Source organism: Cygnus atratus, chromosome 20 (genome assembly GCF_013377495.2).
Source record: "Cygnus atratus isolate AKBS03 ecotype Queensland, Australia chromosome 20, CAtr_DNAZoo_HiC_assembly, whole genome shotgun sequence".
In the NCBI taxonomy this organism is placed as follows: Eukaryota; Metazoa; Chordata; class Aves; order Anseriformes; family Anatidae; genus Cygnus; species Cygnus atratus.
The window spans coordinates 10,405,286-10,429,418 of record NC_066381.1 but is presented as its reverse complement, the minus strand read 5'-3'; the positions used below and the strand labels follow the sequence as shown (position 1 = coordinate 10,429,418).

The following is a 24,133-nucleotide window of genomic DNA, read 5'->3' as shown; positions in this document are numbered from 1 at the left end:
TTCTTCTGGCACTCTAAAGAGAAAGTCATTGTATGATGGGAAAGATCTTTTGTGAACAATGGCAAATAGAATTTAACTCATATGCTAAGAATAACACACACATTTTTCTCTCTCATCTGTGATCTACCTTGGACTAAACAGAAGGAAGTTGCCAATTTACAACACTTAGGTATAACTCTCCAAGGGCAAGAACGTAATAGCCAAATCCCAGATTTCTGCTCACCCCAAACACCCTCTGAAAGTTGTGGGCATTGCAAATAAAGAACAAACAGGCCTGAGGCGAGTCGTTTACACAGTTTCATGGCAGCCTCGGTAGCTGAGCTGTAATACTTACTTCCTGCTGGCCCACCTCCCCGGGAGCGTGCAGCCAGCACAAAAGCAGTCCCCCCGCAGGTTCTTGCGCAGAGGCTGAGTTTTGGTGTCACTGATCTGACTGCTCTGCCTTTCCACAGCACAAATCCTTCCAAGGCAAAACTCAACTCCAGAACCTTCAGTCAATGCTGTTACCTCATACTGAGTGCTTATGGAAACTTAAGAAGAAAAAAATAAAAACCCTATTGAACTACTTGCAATCGGAGACCTGAACGGGCTCGATATAAAGCCCACTCACATCAGCGGCGGCAATACGCTTCCCTGGAGGTTGGACCAGATCCAGCCTCAAAGTTTCCGAGAAATAAACTAGGCTGAGCGTATCAGCTGCAGAGAAACTCACTCGGTGTAGCAGAAGCATCTGTTCTTCAGGCCTACCATTTTCTTACAGCCTTCATTTCCCGGCGCTGCAGTGACACGAGTTGCCATATAAATCACCCGGTGCTGTTGTGTAACCCGCACGGCGCCTCCGACAGCAGCTGGCCTCGCTGCCTCCTCGTGCTGCAGGCGAAGCACTGATCGGAAGGTGGCCCGCCTGCTGTACAAACCACTTGACCAGGTAGCTTTCGGTTGTCAGAGTACGGCTTAATGTATTTCAGACGATGGCATTACAAGTGAAATTAACGTCTGCACTGAGACAGCTAAGGAGCACACCTCGGAACCGTTTATGCACAGCACAATGCAAATGTTTACCCAAGTACAGATGAAACAGGTTGACAATTAGCTAATGTGGCTTTGTGGACATAAACCAGGTACGGTCGAGCAGAACCAACAGAAAATAGAAAGGAAACAGCCCTTTTCCTATCCCAGGCTAAAAGCACCATGCTTAGTGGTTTGGGAAGTCTCTGTCACACTGAAAAATTTCCGTGCCAGTGTTTAATGTGTTTGCTCTACTGCCACTGCTGGGATAAAAATAGCGCCAGCGGGGCACGCTAGCTGTGCGGAGGATCCCCTGTCAATACTATAGTAATTGACAACATACAATTAAGTCTCACACCTGTTTATTGTAAGTAATTCATAGATAACCACTTCTAGTACACATTTTCACATTGGCTTTTAACGCTTTTGTTTGTTAAGCTCAGGGACACCCAAACTTCACCTAAGGGTCATCTGCGGTTTGCCCAGACCCAGACGGCTATGCCTGCTATGTAAAACTGGTGCAAGTTGGTATCGTTGGCGTGGGTAACGGAGATGGCTTGGGAACTACACATCCCAACATGCAGCGCCCCGCGGCGCGGGCTGCTCTATGCTACGGGAGGAAGATTTTTTTGCCGGGGTGCATTCAACTCACGTGCCTCGTTGTGGCCGTACCAGCCTAAGTCATGCAGCTGTCTGCACGCAATGCTCTACACAGTGCAAAAACGAAGACCTCTATACATCTGGAGTAAGAACAGTGGTAACAAAGTCATAGCTACATATTCTTCTCTACATTTTTGTTTATTGAGACAAACTAATTAAAAGGCACAAACATAGGGCATATGTTTACATGGACATTATAACAAACATATACATTAAAAGTGTAGGAATGTGTTTCCTTTCTGCTAAACAGAAAGTTCCTAAGCTTTTATATATACAAAAGTTGTACAATTTGATGTCCTAAAGTACAAAAGATCATTTATAAAATTATTTTACACTAAGCTCTATTTTTTTGTTGTTTTTGTTTTACTATGTAGTCCAAGCCCCTAGAACAGTTTCACGTAATGATACAGATACCTGTCACCTGACCCAAAGTCTGGCAATCACTGCTTGTACTGACACGGCAGGGTAGAAACGGAAGCAGTCCATTTTGACTAGTCAGTCCTGCTAGCACTCTGTGAAAATGCACACACACTAATCTCCATAGCTTTCAGCTTCATTAAAATAAAAACATCTCAACTGTAAATTTTTTTTTTTTAAATGTAGAGTCTTGGTTTTAGGGTGTTTTCTTTTTTTTTAAAAACAAAGTTTTAAAACGTGAATATGTGACATGATAGTCTAGAAAGTATATCTGTTTCCCTAGATTTCGCTTTCTACGTTATGTACAGATAAACAGGTTAAGAAATAAAAAGCACATGTAGCTTAAACATGTGTGACCATTTGTGGAGAAGTTCTGGGCTGGACAGCTCAAACCATCATCCCAGAACTCCCACAAATTGATAGAAATGTGTTAACACAATAGAAGAATAACGTAAAAATGATGATGTTTGCAAATATTTACAAAGTTGAACAGATTTGCACAACACTTGATTAAGAAATAGGGGAGAAATTAAAAGACGCTCTCTGCTTGTCCTGAAGGGGCATCCTACCTAGTTAGTGGTTAGAATAAAAACTGTATACAATTTAATATAAGACAAAACTTCTAGTGAACAACTAACACGTCTGTCCCCTGCTGTAACACCAGCAGGTTTTGATTGGGAAGCAGAGGGCATAAAAATCATACCCAGTGCCTCCAGAATCTTCCAGCTTAAAGCAATATTTCTTAAGTTTCAAAGCACTCCTTTTGCTCCTAGGTAAGAGTCCCATAGGGGTCTGACTGTTCAGAGACCATGTTTACATACATTTCGACTCCTCTTCTGTCAGCCATGGCTGTTTCTCACCAAACAATAACAGTTTTTTTTAAAAAATGTTGACTACAATGCTATATTCCCTTAGGGTAATATGTTGGGTAATATTTACATCTCCAAATATCAGGTCACAATCCCTATTATATGTTGAAGTTAGAATGATAAGTTATCATATGCTTTGCATATCAGAGCTGGTATCACCTTTCCCATAGGGAATGCTGCCTGAAATTATCATATTCCCAAAGGTAAAATGCATATTTAATCCAAAATGCATTTTTTTAAATGACAACATTGTAATGCATTTACTCATTTAAAAAAAATAAAACAAAAAATAAAACAAAAACAAAAAAACAAAACCAAAAAAAAAACCATCAACACAGACGAAGATTCTACACTAGCCCAGAAACAGTGGACTTAACGACTGGCAAGTTAAAATCAGCCATCCACATCCAAGGGGTCTTTGCTAGTGTTTAGATTAAAATAATTTTCTAAGTTATTTGGGGGACAAAACATAAAACTGTTTTTTAATGACTTTCTTAAGGAAAAACAAAACAAAACTCTGGCAAATATGTATCTGCTCTAATTCAGCATCAGTCAGCTAGAAGGTAAAACTTACTTTAAATGAAGTGCTCCAGTGAAACTCAAGGTTGAACCATGTGAGCCAAATCAACAGGGGAAGATGCTACTATGGTCTCCGATGGTGCATGTTGCCCCAGTGTCTTAGTCTGAATTTATTATTAACTAAAAAAAAACAATAAAACAAAACAAACAAAACAAAACAAAAACAAAAAAACAAACCCCAAAAAAGAACTGCTGGTAAGGATTCCATTTCAATCCTTTTTAATACTGTTTAGAAATTCTTTACCAGGGAGGAGACGTGGGCAAGGCCTGGGGCAGGAAAGGCATGCTCTCTACTGGTCTCATCGCTATATTTAACGGACCAGCTAACGTCATCGGTGTGGGGAGGTTCATGGGAGATGTTATAGTGACTGGATGCGCTATATTCACTGGAGCGGTTACTGGGGTGGGTAAATTGACTGGTGTGGTGAGCGTTAATGGAGATGTCATGGATAACGGACTTGTTATAGTTACAGGATGCCCTAGGTTCATCGGACTGGATATATTAACTGCACTTGATACATTTACTGGACTTCTCATGCTCATTGCAGCTGCCACTGTGACTGGGTTTGTGATAGTCCCAGAAGCCACAGAGGACGTTATATTGAATGGAGTAGTAAGAGTCACAGGCGTAGTAGCAGCAGTGGAGGTTTGGCACAAGTTAGCAGCTTCTAAAAATGAGACATAAAAAGACAAAAAGTTTTTAACACATAAAAAACCATGGACAAGATTTAAAAAAAAAACTGAACAAAACAAAACAAAAATCAAACAAGTACAGATACAAATTCTGGAATCATTTGCTTTAGGAATTATTAGTAAGTTAAAACTGTTAACATTCTATAGCCTAAAGAAATATAAACTCTCATGCAGTTCATTTGAATTCGATATTTTTTCCTGGGAAGTCAAGCGAGGTTGTCTTATAAAGAGGGTTTCGACGTTCATTAAAACAGTATCGTACAATCAAAAAAATCCTCCCAAGAGGAACATTATAAATAGAGGAGAGAGTGTACATACCGAATGGTACGTACTCTATAGCCTTCTCAAAGGTGAACTGACATTCTGTGAAGGTTTTAAAAAGTCATTATTAGGGACTGATAAGCAAAGCTCGTTTCAATATTTACCTGCTTATTTCAGTCTTAATTATTCCTACTAAGTCGTCCCACTGAGCACAGTACTTCTACTTAGCAATATTCACGGCTACCCAGTCAGTAGATTTTTCAACCCCCATCATCTCCTCAGCTTTCACACAAGCTACAGTCGCACACCAAGGTTTGGTTTGGTTTACTCTGTTTTGCAGTAAGCAGGAATTAAGTGCCGAACAAGGAAGACCCAGGTGGCCAGTGCCCGGCCCTGGTCCCGGTGGGGTCTAGCAGGGCTGGGCACTGGTGGAGCGGGCACCGGTGGTCCGGGACGCAGCGGAGGGATCACTAGGCATCAGCACCACCTGCCGGCTACCCAAACTAGAAGGCTCCAAAAACAGAAGTGGGCTGGTGGACGTGGGTAAAGGAAAGGGATGGCTGCTAGAGAAACCGACAAAAATATATTCTATGTCAACATTACGGCACTTCTAAGACGTGTCTTATTCCACATTTGTAGGGTAGGACACCAAGCTCAGTCTACACCCACGTTTCAGGAGGTAAGCCAGGAGCAAAGAGTCCACTCTTGCCACTCGGGCAATACAAATGTACCAAGACAGAGTTAACTTTGAAAGCAACATTAGCCCCATTCAAGGGTTACTGTTGGTTCTTCAAAGTCCATATCTAGGAGGGGTGGGAGGGAAGGGAAAGAGTAAAAAAAAATAAAATAAAGTGAAAATAAATAGCATTAGACTAAAAAAAAAAATCCCATATAATGTTGTAAAGCCAAAACAACAGGTGGCACTAGCACAGGAGAACCAGCATGAAAAGAGCAGCACACAGGCACGACACTGACTGGTCTAGCTTCACCTTCCAAGCACTGTAACACACAAAGAAACGCCCCACCCCGTGCCCCTTTCCCACTTCAGTTAAGTTAGACCAATATCATCAATTTGACAACACTTCTCCCTACCCACCTCCCTCGCCCACCACTCTGTCCAAACCCACTGTTTTTGTTAAAGTATGTTCAATAACCCCAGTAAGAAAGGAAAGGAAGATCAAATAAGACGTAGGAAGGAACAGGCAGAAGAAAGTTACTCAGAGATTTTCTAAATCTGACACTCATTTGCTTTATCCATTTAGTGATCATACCTAATGTCTGTTATTACTACATTTTAACACATTTTAAAACTGGTCCTAAACTGTCAAATCACAGAATTCAATTGGAATAACAATCTAGGAGAAAGGAGCTAGCAGCCTAAAACATAAATAAGACCTAGAAAAGGAAAAAAAAAAAAGAGTGAAGAAACTGAAAGGAAGTTTAGGAGAAAAAGAAAAAAAGGTGACTCGAGAACATTTATTACTAAAAACAGCTAGTGAAAAGCAGCAAGCGGTCACTAAGAACTTCTTCTAAAGCATGTAATCCGCAGGAGACACATGATAGGCATTAGAAATCAAACTGTTGTGAAAAGAATAAGCTAGCAGTAGCGGGAAGCTTTAAACTACCATACTCCAAACAAGACACTAAACTGAAGCAATCTATTCTTTATAAAACCGACACATCGACCAGCAAAAGGAAGCTATTCGATTTCAGTTACGGTAGGATGAGCATATGTAAGCTGTGTGCTAGCAATAATGAAAAGCACTATCACTTATTACTTGATTTTGTGATAAAAAGAGGGATGGAAGAGTAAGTTCTATGAGTTCCAGAAAACTTCACGCAAATGCAATTAAGTCACGGATGAAGTGAATGGAATAAACTGGGAGAGAAAAAAGAGAAGGGACACAGAAAGCATTCACATGCAAGCCAGTGATGATGCAAAGACAGGGTGTTGTATGTGTGTATATATATACATGTAAATATATATATGCACACAAGTTAACAACTGGTAAGTATGCATAAACACAGCCCAAAACCACATGCAAGTCAAAAAAACACACTCTTGCCTTGGAGCAGATACAAACATCCCTTTATAATTGATGACTGCTACATACACATTTAAGCACAGAGACCAATGGGAAGTAAGTAATAAAGAGTTCATTAACAGCTTAATTTTGGTAATGTTACCCTCCTTCTAGTTTTTAGCTATTATTTCTAACACTGGGAATGAATTTGTCACGTAACGCATCCTTTTCTGACACCTGAAACTCCCCACATAACTGTAAACTCCATTAGCCTACAAAACCAAGACCGTAAGTACTGTTTCATTTTACCTTTCTTCCTCGCTTTGACGGCCTCTTCCCATAATCTCAAGGTCTCTACCTGCTTTCCCGGCCAACTTGTTACATGCTGCTGCTGCTGCTGCTGTTGCTGTTGTTGCTGCTGCTGCTGCTGCTGCTGCTGCTGTTGTTGTTGTTGTTGCTGCTGTTGCTGCTGCTGCTGCTTCTGATTGCTGGTCTCTTCACTCATGCATGCTATGCCAATTAAGTAAGAACACAAATTCACCTTGAAAAGTTACTCTGTTTTCTGCTGAGATGAGAAAGGCTTCTTCCAAAAAGAGTGCGTGGAATCTCGCAGGATTCCAGGAGGAAAATCACAGAGGTGTTTAAAACCATATAATTAATTATGCAGTTTATAAAACTACTTTTCCGAGGTTTAAAAAACAAAATGCAAATCAGGAACACCTGGTTTCTGCCAAAAATGAACCTCCCTTCTCATTATTTTATTTGTATTTTAGGAAGACTGAAATAAAAGACTACAGTGAGTCTCTAGAACTCAAGCCAATTAGCAAATTCCATTTTTTTTTTTAAACCTCAGCTACATTTTTCTTTTTTTGGTAAAAGGCCTTTTTACTTTTTATTCCAAGTATGACAAAGTTTTCAGTTTACCTTTACATCACAGAACAGCATGTTATTACCCTCTGGCCACATTACAGCTCATCGTTTCCACCTCTACCAACTGCTGTAAATGCCTCGTATGAACTGGCTGGTGAAGCCAGAGCTGAAACCTTATGCCTTGAAAAATATTTCACATCCAAATTTCGTATTAAGCTCAACAATCAGGCATTTTAGACATTCCCCGTAGCAGTCTAGCAGCAAACCAATTCCACGTATGCCAATTCCTTGAGCTAAAGAAGATCCTGCTATCAATATCTATTTTTAATAGGCATGGATACCCACAGGATGGGTATGTTCTTGCATTTTAACATAATCAAAGGCAAATCCCTTTGCAAACACATTGTTATTAGAAATGTTTTTAAAACGTTCACCTACTTTTATTGATGCCTTGTTTACAGGTATTACAGTTGATACTTTGGCTCTGCCCGTGTGTCTTTAAGTGGCTGGTGATATATGCTGCACTCAGAAGTTTACCACAGATATTACACGATACCTTTCCTTCATGGCGCACCATGTGTGTCCGCAGTCTGTCTTTGGTGGCAAAGGCAGCAGTGCACGTCTATATGAAGGACAACAATTATACTTGAAGTGCAGACAGTATCATTGCAGTACGAATTGCATGCCCGTTGTACGTTTTACCCTCTAGGTGCACAGGGTATCTTAGGCACACTGACAACCCCAAGTTTTACTTACATTTATGAGAAACCGAAATCAAACTGTTGAACAGAGGCTGAAAGTTACCTAGCTGCTTAATGGAAGCTGGCTTACGAGATGACAAAAATCTTACTCTATGCTACTTGAGCGGTCTTAAAATAGTGGGTTGCCTTACCTAGCAAAGCCAGGGGTTGCTTATAAAAAACACCTAGAACAGGAAAAGTTGCTATCTGATACAATTTTACTACACAAATCTGAACTCAGTATCTTAAATTGCTCGATTATTTCTGTTTCTATCCAAATCAGAACAGGGAAACAAAACCTTTTCCTAACGCCGTTCTTTCCACACAAAACTTTCATTTAATACGATGAGTCACTAAAACGCAGGTTGGAACATGAATATATATTCCAAGCAAAACAGTTAATTGCTCGAGGGCAGTCCAGTTACTTCCCTTATACTAAGTCATCAACTGACACCAACTTGTGTTCATGTTCCAGCAAAACAACGGATCCGGAATCAACTACTCCAATCCATTTTAATGGATGTATTGAGAAAGACATTGCACACATTTCTGCAATAACCAGCACTGAGCTGAGGACACCGTGACAGTCCTAGCGCTAAGATAAGTGCGTCATAAAGCAGCGTAACTACACTGCTCTCCAAGAAAGCAAAAAGCCGCTAATCTTCCTACAGGCGTAGCCACTGCATCCTCTTAAACTGCCTCTGCACCTACATCAGCACCACGGCACAGCTGGTACGTAATGCAGATGAGACTTTATTCCTGAACTTGCACTCCACAGGAAAGTCCAGGAGCAAATACGGTTCTGGGAAGATTATTCCCCTGAGATTCTGACTATACCACGATGCATTGTTCTTAATAAATCATGTTAGCCCTTACTTGGCATTTGAAGGGTCTCTCTGTTGAGTGAACATGTTTAACGTGACAGCTTAGATGATCAGGCCTGCAAAAAAGAGAGGAACAGAAAAGAAAATGCATACTGTTACAAACAGATAGCAGCGACACTTCGGCCAGCTGTGCTGAACCTGGCGACCCCCTGCAGCCCCCAGCCCTCTGCACGGCAGGAATAACTACGCCCCCTTACCTACCCGGTGACTTTTAGCTAGAGTAACACATGCGAGACCCAACCTGCACTTTGAAACTCAACCGTGTTCTTCTACACCTGGAAATTTGGTTCTACCTCGTGTATGGACGACAAGTCAGCAGCTCTAGAGGTGGAAGTTTTCTGCGTTGCAGGCGCAGCCAGCAGCAGCGCAAGCTTCCCTGCAGTGCTGTCAGCACGCCTCAACCTCGCGAGGAGACGAGGAGGCAGCTGGCCTGCCGTGCCCCGCTCGGCCCCTGACCTCTGCCACGGCCGGTGAAGGGGCTGTGCGACCACCACCGGTGACACAGACATGTGCCCTGAGGTCGTGACGACATTTCAAAAACACTGTCATCAAAAGAGGGGCCGCTCTCGCTCACCGCCCACCTGGCTCAGACCGAGATCGGGGCCCTAGAGGTAAGCAAGGCTCCTTTCCTCATCCCCTCGCCCATCGTCTGCGGGGCCTGCGCCTCCCAGCCCCTCGCTACGATAGCTCAGCCCTGCCTGGTTATGAGAAGCCAATACTTGAGCTCGCCTGGGATTTTCTACATGGTACCTCGAGAAGCCTTTTCCACAAACACCGCAGGTGTAGGGTTTCGTGATGCCACCTTCGTGAGACCTCACGTGGTAGGTCATGCGATCCTTTCTCTTGAAGCGCTGATTGCAAATGGGACATTCGAAGGGTTTTTCATCCGAGTGGGACAGCTTGTGCCGGTTGAGGTGGTACACATCCCTGAAGGCCTTCCCGCACATCTCACAAGCGTGGTTCTTCTTAACGGGCTTGCTGGGCTTCTTCACCGTCTGAGTCACTGACATGGCCGTGGCACCGGCGCTGCTGCTGGGGTTGGTGGCGGAGGAAGACGTAGTGACCGTGGACAGGATGCCCGCGATGGTGGAAACCAGCGAACTTCGGCTGTTGTCACCAGCGATGGTCGAGATAAGGGGCACCATCGTCGTGGGAGTTTTCTTTGGCCGTGACACTAACTTTACGCCCGTGTGGCAGGACTCGTGGCGCCTCAAATGGTAGCTGTCCCTGAAAGCTTTGCTGCAGTAAGTGCACACAAAGGAGGTTTTAGGTTTTTCCTTTTTAATCCCAACAATAGCATCCTTTAACGTTTCTGGTGCAGGCTGAGGTTTCTGCGTTATTGGTAAGGGCAGAATCGGCTTCTGATCGGGTGGCTCAACAGCAGAGCTCAGGAGCGGCAACAAACTGTTCTGTGCTGCCTGCTGTTGGTGATGTGAGGCTTCGTGTGCCTAAAACCAAACATTCACACTTAAATTCTACGGACGGGAGCTCGCTTTGACGCGGTGAGAGCATTTACAGACTACACGAAAGCAAACTCTAGACCGAAAGCCATTGACGTACAACTGCAAAAGGTTACAGGATTTTCTTTTGAGGAGGATAAAGCCAGTCGCGCTTTCGATGCACACGCGGCACAGATTCTGTGGCGAGCAAGCGTGGCAAGGCGCACACCGTAACAATCAAATAATTAAGTTTCCGGAGGGCAACGTTTCTTATGGAAAACAACTAGGCGCTTGTCAGATCTTTACTCCCGTATCGCCTGATCTTTACATAACAGATAACTCGTTTTACTAACGATCGTATCAGGTGCCCCGGCAGGACTATCTTTGGAGCTTATGAATGTACCGAGGGGAGTTGCAAAACGCTGCCCCGCCTCTAAACCTAACCCGGGCTTACTGCACGCCGGGGATTAGGCTGCAGCCGCCGAGAGCCGGGATGCGATAAGCCACCGTATTTAAACACCGTGCCCAGAGCAGTGTGCTGGCACGGAGGCCGACGCAGCTCGGGTGGGGAGCTGCCTAAAGCAGCACTTGTACGCCGGGCAGGCCCCTGGCACGCTGGTTCCTGACCACTTTGTGCCTGGCAGCTAAGGAGAGGTCTTCTCTTCACCGGCAGAGTTCTGGGACGGGAGGGAAGCTAATCAATGAGCTCTGGGAGGTGTCCGGATCCTGGGGAACACGGGGACAGGAAGACCTCCGAGCTGCTCGAGAACAGCCGATACTGAGCGACTGGGAGCTACAGGAGCGGGGGGAGAAGCTGCGGGGAAAAGGCAGAGGGAGACCCCGCCAGTACCAGGGCAAACGCCCCTCGGCCACGCTGCAGCCACACGGGCGTTGAGTGCTGTTTATTCTGAGACAGAAAATGCTGTTCTCAACGCTCATCCAGCTAGACCGGGACAAAACGCTGGCAGAAACAAATTTGAAGTGGTTCAGAAACCACGCAGACCAATTCAGCCTACAGGAGCATTAAAATAAATCACTCCGGCACCTTCAGCGCATCTGCATTCGAGACGTGCCTCGGTCCCAGCAGCCCAGTTTGACCCCAGTCTGGTTATCAGCGGGGCGCGCCAGGCCTGAAGCCGAGTTTGGGGAACTGGCGTTCCCATCGGAGCAGCACCGCTGCCTCCCAGGACTTTTTCCTACGGCTTCCTTCACCAGACACACTGTGCAGCATGGCTTGAGGCCAGGAGAGCCGGGTAAAACACTGCCTGCTTGCAGCCCCCACCGTGCCTCCTTTTATTTCAGCTTAGGACGGACAGTTTTACGAAGCACGCCCAAGCTCAGGCTCTCCCTACGTTAATGAAATGCTTGGCATCCTTTCGAGAAGTCAGGATTTCTCGAAGCGGGCTCTGGGACTTCTCCTCAGTTACATCCCGTCCCTTTGCCTCTCACAATCCCGAGCAGCGACTGCGGCGCGTCCAGCCGGCGGTTTATCTGCCTCTCCCTCGGCTCCAGGTAGTCGTGTCCTGCTCTGCCATGCGGCCGCGCCCCGCGGCGCCTCAGCTACTCCTTTCTCGGGAGCGCGGTGCCGACGATCTCTGGATAAAAGCCACTGGTGGATACAAACACTAACCCACGTGGGCAGGAATACGTGCTCCGTAACACCGCGAGCCTAGCTGACGGGAAACTAGCCCGGGTTCGGCACGGTAACACGGGACAAGACTTGCTGGAATCGTTAAGGCCTGGGACAGCCCGTCCACCTTTATCTGTGCTGAAGGGCTGCAGCGGGTAGGCTGAGCGCGGCCGCACCGCTGCAGCCACCGCAAACACCAGCCTGCGGGGCTGTGTCGCAGGAGGGATTGCTAAAGAGGGAAGGGCAGAGCTCGCCTGGAGGTTACGCTGCCGAGCAGGGCACGGCTCTCGCTTCATCCTCTCCGGTAAACTTTTGCCTGGCTTGAGCGACAGCTGCGGATTTTATTTGCCGGGTTTTTAAAGCGCGGTCGTGACATCTACGTTGCACGGGAATGAACGGAACATGCACCGAACACATCGAAAGCACAGCGTTAAGCAAGTTGTGTACTTAAATGCAAGTTTAATTTGAAAAAAAAAGTCTGCGATGTTTTACAGCCAACTTTAAATAAGCATTAAACAATGTTGTTAACTGCATCAGAAGACACTTAAGAGCACCTAAGGATAGCTCCAGAGATACGGTTTCAAAGGCAGAGCTAGCAGATCGGATAATAGGGAGCCCAAATCCTTTGGACAAGGTTCAAACCTGTGCAGTTTACGGGTATTTTTAAGCCTTAAAGTATCACCAGCACTCGGAGGTAACGATGCGCCCGCTCCCGCCGGAGGGATGCAGGCACTGGACGCGGGACAATGTGTATTCATCGGGCTACGTGCTACGAAGCCGCTCTTATATAAGCCTGCTTAGCGTGGTTCCCAGCTCAGCGGGGTTATTAGCAGCGCTCTCCAACGAGCCCTTCTGCAACACCAGTATTCCTCGGTATCCGAGGCCTGTCTGTAGTAAGGGCATTTTAAAAAGGATCAGGCAGGATTTTTATTTTTTTTTAATTATTATTTTATATTTTTTTAACTTGCTGCCCGAGAAGGGAACACAGCACCTGCTGCGCGCCTCTCGCCAGCCGTTTTCATCCAGGCACGGAACGCAGTTTTACTTGACCTAGCACTAATGTCAAGTCAACATTTTTTGCCAGATTTTGATCGCCTGGGACAGGCTCTCATGCAAAACACCCTCGTCTATCACTAAATCTTTCTTTCCTGGGGGGCAGTAAATAAGAAATCCGCAATTCGTGACCCAGAGTGGTAGGATGTGGCACCACGAACTTCCAGTGCCAGAGGCTAAAAGATTTTTGCACTCAAGCCTTAATGCGAGAGCAACAAATTAGCGTGAGTCATATCTTGAATACCCTGTTTGATGGATGATTCCTCCTAACACCAACAGATACAACTTTCACTTTCCGAGCAGATACTAAAAGCGGTTTCAAAACCCGCATTTCAGGGACTAACAAGATCCAAACAAGAACTGCTTATTCAACACTGTAATCGTTTCTTTCAGAAGATACAATCCGTCAGCATGCCACCTAAGCACAACCCAGTAACTTTATTTGGAAAGAGCAGTTTACAGTTACACGTCCCATTGCTAGCGAGACCAACACTGAGACATTGAAACCTTCTCTAGAAGCAGTTTGCCAGAAGTTACAGTTTTACACGCTGTAAATTAACCTTCCCTTAGAAATCCTGCAACAGCTGGAAAGTACGTTTAGTAAAAGTCCTCAACAAATAATTTGTGTGCGTATTTGGTCACTGGGTTTAGTTAGTTAACTGATGGCGGGGAAGGGGCTGCGGGGGGGGGGTTAAATTCACTTTTTGTTACTAATTTTAACTAATCTTTTGGATTTTGGCTGTCACGCTGTTGGTAAGAACAGAAAGAAGAAAAGCTTAAGAGCAGAAAGAAGAAAAGCACTTTACAGTGCTGTCTGCTGGGTGCATCAGGATGCTCCCATCCTAAATCCTCGGGTTTAATACAGTGACTCAAGAAATAATATTCAGCATTTATTGGCAGGCCTTACGGCTTTATTGCTGGGGGGGGGGGGGGGCACGAGGAAAATTTCCACGTCACACTTCTGTGGAGATGCTTCCAAGCCGCACAAAACCGCGCGGCGGCAAAGCGCGCTGCCGACTCCTAATTAAAAGCAGCGCAACCCGCTACCGAACCGGAGCGGGACCCCCCGCCGCTCGGCAACACAGCACCCGCCCCAAAACCGAGGGCAGGCGGCGAGGAGCTGGACGGTGCGTGGAAGTGCTGCCTCGCACCGCTCCGGGCGGCTGCTGCAGCGCCCTGCTGCCCGCCTCAGGGCGATTCTGCCCCGAACGGCTCAGCCGGGTGCCAAAGGGAAGCCGAAAGTGCCCTGCTCGGGGGACATCAGGCCCTGGGCTGGGGGGACATCAGGTGCCCGGTGGGGACAACGACCGGCCCGGCCCTGGCGGAGGGTCCAGGGGGGTCCGGGGGTGGGGGGGGGGGGGCCCTGCCCCGCTCCCTTCGCTCAGCCCCGGCCGCGGGCGCCGATCCCAGCGGCGGGCAGTGAGTAAGCAGCCGGGCGCTCGCGAAGAGGCTCGTTTTACCTCGGCAGAGGTGATGCGTGCCCGCCCGCCTTTATTATTTATTTATTTATTTATTTATTTATTTCCCTGGTCGCGCATTTCAACGTTAAAAAAAAAAAAAAAGGGGGGGGGGGCAAAAGGAGGCGAAAACCAACGCGGCGCGGCGGAGAGCCGGCAAAAAAAATATATATATAATTTAAAAAAAAAAAAATAAAAGCCCCGGGAGGGGTCCGGGGCTCGGGGAACCGGCACCGGGACCGGCACCGGGGGCTCTCCGGGTCCTGCCCCGGCCTCTCGCTGCCTGTTTTTTTTTAAACGAAAACAAGGCGCCGGCAGCCGGCCGGGGAAGGAGGGATTAATTCGTGCCCCCGGCCGCGGGCTGTGGCAGCGGGGTCTGCTGGGGCCGGGCGGCTGCTGCCTTTCTGCTGTGCTTTTTTTTTTCGGGGGGGAGAAAACAAAATAAATAAATAAATAAACTAAAATAAAGGCGGTTTTGTCTGCCTGGGGGCGAAAGGAAAAAGTTCAAAAAAATATATAAAAACGATGCCGACGAACATCGCTCGCTCGAGGAAAATAAAAATAAACGCCCCCCCCCCCCCCCCCGCCCGGGGAGGGGTGTCGGGGGGGGGGGAGCCGCGGGCGGGGAGCGGGTCCCGGCCGCGGGGCAGCGGAGCGGGGCCGTGCCGGGGGAGGCGGGCGGGAGGCCGGGCGGCGGCGCTGAGTGACAGCCCCGGCCTAGCGGGGAGCCCCGCGGCCGCCGAGGGAGGAGGAGGAGGAGGAGGAGGAGGAGGAGGGCGGGCGGAGGGGGGGGGGGGGGGACGGGGACGCGGGCAGCGGCGGCGGCGGGGCCTCACCTGAAAGAGGAACGCGGTCCAGTTGGCCTCCATGGCGGGGGCGTCCCGGCCTCGGCGGGCGGGCGGCGGCGGGCGGGCGGCTCGGTGCGGCGCGGTGCCCCCCCCTCCTGCGCCGGGCCGCAGCTACATGGAGCCGACAACAAAGCGGCGGCGGCGGCGGCGGCTCAACATGGCAGCGCCGAGCGGCCGCTTCCGCTAACCTCCGGGCTGCACCACTGCGGCCCGCAGGGGGGAGGCGGCGGCGCCGCGGCCCGGCGGGGCGGCGCGGGCCCGGATCGCCGCGGCGCCGCCCCCGGCGCTCCTCAAGGCTCGGGGCGGGCGCGGGGCTCGGGGCCGGGCGGCGGGGGCGGCGGGGCCGGGCGGCGGGGCCGGGGAGGCGCGGCGGGCAGGCCGCCCCCCCCGCGGGGCTGGCAATGGGCCGGTCCCGGCTGGGGAAGCCGAGGCGAGCTGTGGCGAGAGAAGATGGAGGAGCGGGCGAGGGGCCGCGGCCCCGGCTGGTGGCGGTGGTGGCAGCAGCCGCCGCCGCCGCCGCCCCGGGCGGGGGCCGAGCCGCGCCGCCCTCCCCTCCCCTCCCTCTCCTCTCCTCCCTGCCTGCCTCTCCCCTCCCCTCGCCCTCCTTCGCTCCCTCCCCGCCCGCCCGCCCGCCCGCCGCACGGGGAGGGAGCCGCGGGGGCGGCTCGGCCCCGGGGCGCCCTCAGCACGGCCGGGCCGCGCCCCCCGGCGGGTCCCGGGGCCGAGCTCCGTGAGGCGGCCCCGCCGCTCCCCCCTGGTTCCCCCCCCCCACACACACACACACACACGCCCTGGCGCGTTGGGTTGGATCCGAGGCGTGTGGAACGCAGCACCTGGATGCAAATCTAAGCCGCAAGCAATTAAGCGTGCGCTTACCGTTAATTACGTGTTTACACACGGCGAGCGCGGCCCTCAGAGGCAGAGGGAGCGGGCCCGGCTCCCCGCTGAGGGGCACCGGGTGCGGGGACACCGGGGACGCCGCCTCGGTGGCCTCCTCAGGGCAGCGCCTGGCTTGTCCTCGGCAGTCGCGGGAAGCACACGAGCAAACGCCACAACACGAGGGGTTTTTTTTTTACAGCTAGACCTCGGGTCACAGAAAAGGGCCGGCTCTGGGAACTGAGGCCATGAGAGCTGCCCCCCAGGATTCGCTTTTTTCCCCTCTGGCCCCACTCGGCCCCGTTGCCCCAGGCCCGGCCCCGTGCCGAGCCGTGCTGCCAGGCTCAGACCTCGGCCGGGGCTGCACCGAGGACACGAGGCAGGCCGGGCGCTCGCAACCAGACGTGTCCCCAGTGCCTTCTGCAGGGCTGGCCTCAGCAAACGGGGCTCAGTGTGGTTCACGTCAATGAAGTCTCCCGTACTGCTTCCTCCCCCACCGGAGATGTGGGTGCTTTTTCTTTCTGTTGAGTATTACGGTAATTATAATGTGAAGGACAGTCAAGCCCTAAGCACCAACCCCAGGGGACACCAGGGTTTCGCTGCCGTGGCAGGGTCACGGGGGTGTGCTGGGATGCACACCAGCAGGGGACTGGTCAGGAGTCCCGGCCTGCTGCCTTGGCCATCACTGTGCAACCTTGGGCAAGTCACCCGGCCCTGCGACATGCTGTTCCCCTGCCCTTTCCGAGCATTTCTTCACTTTCCAAGACCGTTGCAAAACAGAAGTATTTCTGCTGATAGTCACGCTTGCAGTAGTTTCACGCACCTTAGGGTATCTTCAAGATTTTTTCCTTAAAACCTCAGCACCGGAGTTGAGTGATAACGTCAAAATCTGCTTGCAAATAAAAACCATTTTTGTAGACCTCTGCCGTGATGCATCCAGTGGACAGTGCTGGCAACAAGCAAAATGTTGTCATTGGGCTGCAGGAGCCCTGAACTGAGACAAACAAACACAAAAGGACTCAGAGGGTTTTTTTAACTCTCGTGCATCATCTCCTCTCAGCCCTGCACATCCACGCTCGCCTTGCGAGCGCGTTCGTGCCCACAAGGAGAAGCTCTGCCCAAAGGCAGCGTGACGGGGCAGCCGGTCACACCTCCACTGCACCTGCCCCTGCTGAGAGTCTCCCTCCTCTGCTCTTCTTCTGTGCCCCACGCTGCTCCCCGGCAGGGAGGGCTGCAGGAAGACAAGAGAGAAACCCCACATTTACAGACAGGGGGAAATGACTGCTGCTCGTGGTTATTTTTCTCCTGGTCGGTCAGTTATTTTTGTTAACACTTATTAATAAGGCTGGTGAGAGTGCTCTTTGTTAAAGGCTCAAACTCGCCTCAGTTAAAGGCTAAGAAAACTACCCAAGCATGTCACTGAGTCATCGAAGAAATCCCGATGAGCACGTAGGAGGCTAAACTTGACGTTCTTGTTGGTTTTACAGTTAAAGACCCAAGAGGGCAGAAAGCACCTTTCAGGAACAAAAATGAGGAGGACGCTTGGCACTTCCTTACTAAATTGTAAGAGAGAAACGGGGAGTGGGAGCACTCGTCCCTCAGAGGAGCGGGGCTGAGCCCTCTCGGTGGGAGGACGAGGAGCAGCCCAGGCCCCTCGCACACCTGAGGCATCCCGGCACCGGGAAGCGACCGCCGAGGCAGGCTGCCTTCGGAGCGGAGCGAGCCCGAGAGCTGCAGATAACCCCCGAGGGGGGAACGAACTCGCAGGAGCTGTATTTATAAAGGGCAAGTCTATGCCAAACCTGACGAACTTTCCTTTACCCAGAATTATAACTGGAAATATAAAAAGCCACAGTGTTTGAAAACATGTATTTACATTTTATGTGCCCCAAAGCACAATAAACAAAGGTTAGATTTGTAAACTCTCCATCTTAATTAAAGCTGCACTGCTTTGGACAAACCCACATAACAGGTGACTCGAAGTGTTATGTTGTTTAATTTATACCTTCCAGCCGCCTTAGTCATCGAGCTGGGACAGCGATAACATCAGCAGCCACCGTGCTGCTGCCTGGGTACTCGCGGCAAACATGCAAAGGGAATTTCTAGGGCAGCGGGAGCCGTGTGCCCCACTTATTGCCGTCCTGAGGTGGCTCTTTCCTGCCTCTCAGAACAAAAATCTTCCCCGTTTCTTCCTTACCGCTTCCTGCGTGGCAGGGAAGGACGGGAACGCTGCCAGGGTCCCTGCCTCCCCAGCCCATGCTGGGCTCATGCCAGCAGCAATGCCCAACGCCCGCACGCAGCCCCGGTGCTGCCGTCCCCGTGGGAGCAGGAGCAGACCTCCTGTTGCCTGGTACGTGGTATCCCCGGGGGCACCAGCCTCGGGAGGAAGAACTAACCACGGTTAATTCGTCAGACCCACCTCCCGCCTCCACATGCCCCGAGAGGAGCTGCTTCCTCCACGGCGGCCAGCCACGAAACGGTTAAGGAAGCGCCTGTGTGACGGGCGCCATTAGCTGTCCTGCGGGGACAGGCGGCAGCTGGATGCGGCCCCCAGCCCCGGGCAGGACCAAGCAAAACACCGCCAGTTTCGTCCCAGTCCCCCTGCAGAAACACCCCGTGCGTTAGAGCTGGCGGTGGGATGCGAGTGGTGGAAGTGCAGTTTGTATTTCTGCCTTGCCCGTGCCTCTCGCAGGGATCTCAGCGCACCGGGCACGGGCCCGTGGGGCCAGGGGCTGCCACGCACCAGGGGGGGGTGAGCCTGGCCCGCCGCGCTCCCACCCCGGTGCTTTGAGGAGGCCGCGCTCTCCCCGGAGCGTGCCTGCCCGCTGACAAACAGCGCTCCGATTCTGTTGCGTGAGCGTGTGCTGGAATTGCTAAGAATAGAAAATGTTGTCAAATATTTCAGCTTTAGAGAAGCCCCTGTCTGTTTGTGCTCTGCTCCCGGAGCGACGCGGCGTGCTTTGAATTTCACAGCTTCGCGGGGCTGAAGAGCCCTCCGGTGTGTAAATAAGCAGAGACGATGTTACCGAGCTGGGGGCAGTTTCTCTTTTGCCGCTTTCCTAACTTCGTGTCTTCTGTATTTTCTCTCTCTGCAGCCTCAACTTCCCTTTCAAACTCATCCAGGAAGCTAAAAAGAGATAGTAAAATGTGAAGTTGGGAAATGCACACTGAGGCAGAGCACACCCGTGACACGGGCTGCAGGAGCAGGGAGCACAACGGGGTCTGAGGGCACTGAGGGGCCGCACGGGTGGCTCGAGAGCAGGGGCTGCGAGTGACCTGCTTGCAAGCAAGGAAAGCTCTCAAGAAACGGCTGCTGTGGCCATGCCCCGTGGCAGCCCGCTGCCATCGCCCATCCTGTGCCATGCCCCTGGGGGCAGTGCTGGTGCTGGCACTCACGGGCCCCAGGGCTCAGCAGGGAGCTGCCGCTGCCGGGCTCTGTGCAGAGCATCCTCCTCGCCTGGTAATTAGCGCGTCTGAAAGATCACTTCACTTTTCAAAAGGGGAAAATAGGATGCAGGAAATTACCAGCCAGCTTGGCTGAATCACTGCAGAAAGGCATTACGGCAATCAATGGAGAAGCAGCGAGAAGCTACTCAAAGGGAAGGAGCTTCATTAACGGGCCACAGCAGGGATGTCTGAGCGCTCCTTGGCTCCTTGTTTTCAGCACCAAACTTTGAGGTGCGCGGCAGCGGCGTGTGGAGAGAACCTGGGGAGAAGCAGACGGCTGCTGGGGCAGCGTTAAGGGTGGGCTGAGGGGCCCGTCCCAGCGCTGGGGTCACCCTCCTGCCTTCCTGGAGGCACGGGGCAGCACACCAGCACCCTGCAGACCGGCGTGCCAGCTGCACCCACCGGCTGAGAGCGGGGCAATGCCCACGCACAGCGCCAGGCACAAGGGGATGCCTTGAGCTGAAGCCCCTGGCTCCTCGTGTGCAGGGCCCCGTGCCAGGAGCCACGTCCCATCCCCATCGCAGCACAGGGGTGGCCGTTGGGGTGCCCTGTGCCGAGCAGCCCCCCGTCGATCGCCCCCATCTCTGCGATTCCACCAGACCAAGTCCCTGCTGCACCTTTCCTGACCCACGCTAAGGCAGCCCGGCGCAATTCTCACAGCAGCTGGGTGCCCTCGCCCTGCATGCAGAGCTGCCTCGGGGCCGGCCCCATCCCCGCGGCGGAGCAGCACAGCTAAGTTTAGCCCGGCCACGCACGGGAAGCGGCGTTATCTCATCCCACCTCCTTGTCCTCAGCTGTGCGCACGCTAATCTCCGCTTGGCACCTTGAGCTCGGAGCTGCCCCGCGCTGCGAGTACCGAGTGTCCTTTTATTATTATTTTGGTCATTTCCATCACAACTTTTTCCCAGCGAGCAGCTGCTGTCATCTGTTGCGCGCCCGGCACCAGGGCGGAAGCGCTGCTCCTCCTGCCGCTCGCCGCCACCACGCTGGCCACGGGGACATGTGGCCAGCTGCTGGCTTCCCTGCTATCTTTGGGCACAAGCAAAGCGCCGGCAGGCACCCCGCACGCAGGGCTGCCCCTCACGGCACACGAGGTGCGTGCCGGGGGAGCCCCGGGGCAGCCTGTGGCACGGTGCCACCAGTGCCACAGCACCGGTGCTGAGCAGTGCGAGCCACCCGCGCTTAACATCAGATCCGGCGTCGTTCCTCGGTTCCATGCACAGTTGTGATGCACACAGAGCCAGAATTATTTGTTTCCTACAGCTCGGAGACCTCCTGGGGTGCACTCCGACCCCCGGCAGACCGTGCCGGTTTGTACCACCCTGCCTGCCCTGGCCTCCGCGCTGCGCCTGTCGCAAAAGCTGCTTCCAGCTTCGCACCGGATTGGAGAGCTTCAGGAGAGGCAGCGCGCAGCAGTTCCTCAGCGGCGTGCTCCTCCGGTTAATCACCAGTGACCATTTTTAGTAATAATCCCCGAGGGGCCGAGGGCCGCGCAGAAACATCCGCTCCCGCCTCGCTCCCCTTCCCACCACCTGCCCCAGCTCCTCGGGCGCGAGGGGCAGGCGGCAGCGGGCACAGCAGGTCGGTGCTTCCAGGGAAAAACACAGCCACTGAATTAGAGCAGCCGAGCCGGCGAGGAAATCCGAGCGCTAATCCCCGATCTTTCCCTGGCACACGGCAGAGCTCTGGCGAGCCTCTCCCCGCCCCGGCCGCAGCTGGAGGCCGTGGATAACGCCGCGCCGCCTTCCCGCAGGGCTGCAGCGAGTGACGGCCGTGGAGGCACCGAGGTCCCGCGGGCAGGGAGCGGCGGAGCCGCAGCGCCCACACCGAGCGGTGGCCCCGGCGCCGGGCAGGGCTCCAGCCCCGCGCGTGCCTCCGCGCCCGCGCTGCCCCGGCTTGTTTGTTCTTCGCTGTTTGCTTTTGCAGGACCTGCACGCGAGCGTGTGCGGAGCGGGGGGGTTAACCTCATTTGTGAGTTATGGATTTTCTCAGAGTGATCGATGTCGGTGCGGTCGCCCGCCCTGCTCGGCTGGGGCGAGCACCCGGCACGTCCGAGCACGAAGCTCTGCCTGGGGGCTCCGCCAGCTGCCTGGGCCCTGCCGCATGGACCGGGTGTCCGGCAGCGCCCGTGGAGCAGCGCCCATGCCAGGAGGGCTCACGTGTGGCCAGGAGGCTGCAGCTGCTGCGTGCCAGCAGGGACTGGGTGCGGGGAGGCCCCGGCTGCCAGCCCTGCGAGCGCGGGCAGAGGCCAAGCCTCAGAGCACTGCCACGTGCAGGGGACGCACCGCGTGTTACCAACCCGATGTCTCGTTCCTAAAATCCCAACCTGCTCTCTTCATCACCCTGCTGCTGCCACTCGGTCAGCGGAAAGATTACTACCCAGGCCCCTGCTCAAGTATTAATCGTAAGACGTTTGGGATTAAAAACATACCTGTCCCTGCAGAAATGCAGCACGAAGCACTGGGGTGCCGCAGCCCAGCTCGGGCTGTTTTGCCACCCGCCGCAGCCTCACCTCGCAGCCTGCGGCTCCTCCTGCACTTTAGAGATGTGCACACACGGAGGGAAGGAGCGGCAAGGCGGTGAAAGGGGCCAGATTCAAATTCAATGCAAAGCAGCGCAGAGGAAGTTTTTCCTAGTGCTGCTACAAGCCTAAAACAGCATCAAAAATCACTAGGAGAAGTCAGTCCTGCTCTTTGCTGGAAGGAAAGCGCCCAGAGCTCAGCAAACTGCCGAGTTCCTGCAGGTGTTTCATTTTTAAATCCCCACTCCCAGGGGCCACGTGTGCCACCCCACAGGTGCTGGCGGCTTTTTGCAGCCTCAGCTCCTCCCGTGGTAACACAGCCCCGTGCTGGCTGCTCCCAGGCACACGTCCCCGTGGTCTGGTGGGCTGCTCACGGCATCAGCCCTCCGGGGCACAGCCCTTTCTTTTAAGAAATGGGTATTTTTAAAATCTATTAGACCCAAAGAGTGAAACCTTAGCTGACTCATACAAATATGAAACTCTCTTATGGGATGAATTAAAGCTATTCAAACAGAGGTAATTACTCATGCGAACAATGCCCTTCTCATCTCTTTAATGATCACACAAATTAGTGCATAAAATTACGTTAATAGCCCCGTAACTGCTGCACAGGCACTCAGACCTCCGGTTTGCAGAGGCTGAGCTTCGTAAACCTGGGACTGCACCGAGCGGAGCCAACGTGGGGCCACGGCACGGCGAGGGCGGGCGAGCTCCCGACCCGTGTGCGTCCTGTGCCGGCCCCGAGCAGCGGCAGGAGGGGTAGCACAATGCTTGGCACGGAGCAAACCACACGGGTACGTCAGGCACCGCAGCCTGAGTCACTCCCGCCCTCGTGCGTGCGGCAGAGAGGCTTTAGGGAGCAGCCCTTGCACAGGGAGCTACTTGGAATCTCACCGCAGTTTCCATCAGTTCAGCTTTCATCGGTCCAGCTTCCCGTTTGGAAGCCTCACCTGCGGTTTAAGACAGACTGTTCTTCCCCGCGCGGGAGCAGTCAGGAACGTTTTGCACTCAGCAGAGGGGAAGCTGGACGCTCATCAAACCTGCAGCTGGTTTTTGGCAGGTCTAGAAATTATTAAATAGTTTTGGTGTAAAGCTAAAAATGACCTGCTGTCATCAGGAGCGAGAAATCTCGGGCCACGACTGACGCTGCCGGATCAATGAATGAGCCTGCTGTTCTAAAGCAGAAGTTTCTGTTCGAAAAAACCCAACAAACAACAACAAAATAAAAAACCCAAACTGTGGTTTCTAGGAGAAACCACAAGTTTTCTAACCGTTTCTATTTCAGTGCTAATGTTAGGTTTATTAAGTACCCCGCTATCAGCGTGACGTGGGATTAAGGAGGACAGCTTCCCTCCCTCCCCACCACGCTTCCCGCACCGCCTGCACAATGCAGGCAGTCTCACGCTCCGCTACAGGCAGGCAGCTGCAGAGGCCGAGGGCAAAACAGAGGGGCCACACATCTCCAGGGCAAACAATTGCCCTCAGTGTACCAACAAAACGACAGCTCTGGAGTCGCGAGGCCGTCCCAAAGGGCAGGTTCCCCGCGCACGAAGCGCTGCTCACGGTGTGGGTTTGAGGCACGGACAGCCGGGAACGCCCAGGGGACGAGGGGCTCGAGCCCAACTCCCCGGGGAGGCAGAGCCGCCCGAGGAACCCGCCTGCTTCCACCCTGCTACGGCAAGCAAAACCACTCAGGAGCTGGGTCAAAATCCCATAAAATCCATCCTGGAAGGAGCGCTAGCAGGGCAGCTAACGTGGTCCGGCTGCCTTCCTTCCAGCATAACCTGTCTCTGCTAGTTTATGTAAGACAATAAAACAAACCCGAAGCGAGTTGGACCCAGCAGCAGTAGCCGCTCA

The 24,133-nt window shown here is 52.1% G+C and overlaps 1 protein-coding gene across 1 annotated transcript; it reads right to left on the bottom strand.

The window, feature by feature from the left end:
- Positions 1–1,781: 1,781 nt before the first annotated feature.
- VEZF1 (vascular endothelial zinc finger 1) lies at positions 1,782–15,692 on the bottom strand. Its single transcript, XM_035560863.2, has 7 exons — positions 15,421–15,692; positions 9,756–10,453; positions 8,998–9,061; positions 7,820–8,003; positions 6,821–7,021; positions 4,545–4,589; positions 1,782–4,201 (listed from the first exon to the last, which is right to left on the bottom strand). The coding sequence occupies exons 1-7, from the start codon at positions 15,451–15,453 to the stop codon at positions 3,774–3,776; spliced, it is 1,653 nt and encodes a 550-aa protein (XP_035416756.1). The 5' UTR covers positions 15,454–15,692; the 3' UTR covers positions 1,782–3,773.
- Positions 15,693–24,133: the final 8,441 nt, after the last annotated feature.

Excerpts from the sequence above, each read along its gene's own strand:
- VEZF1 (XM_035560863.2), bottom strand. The coding sequence starts at position 15,453 with ATGGAGGCCAACTGGACCGCGTTCCTCTTTCAG. Across the intron at positions 9,062-9,755 it reads TGTGGAAAAGGCTTCTCGAG|GCCTGATCATCTAAGCTGTC; the intron begins GTACCATGTAGA and ends TCTTTTTTGCAG. Across the intron at positions 4,590-6,820 it reads CGTCAAAGCGAGGAAGAAAG|AATGTCAGTTCACCTTTGAG; the intron begins GTAAAATGAAAC and ends AAACCTTCACAG.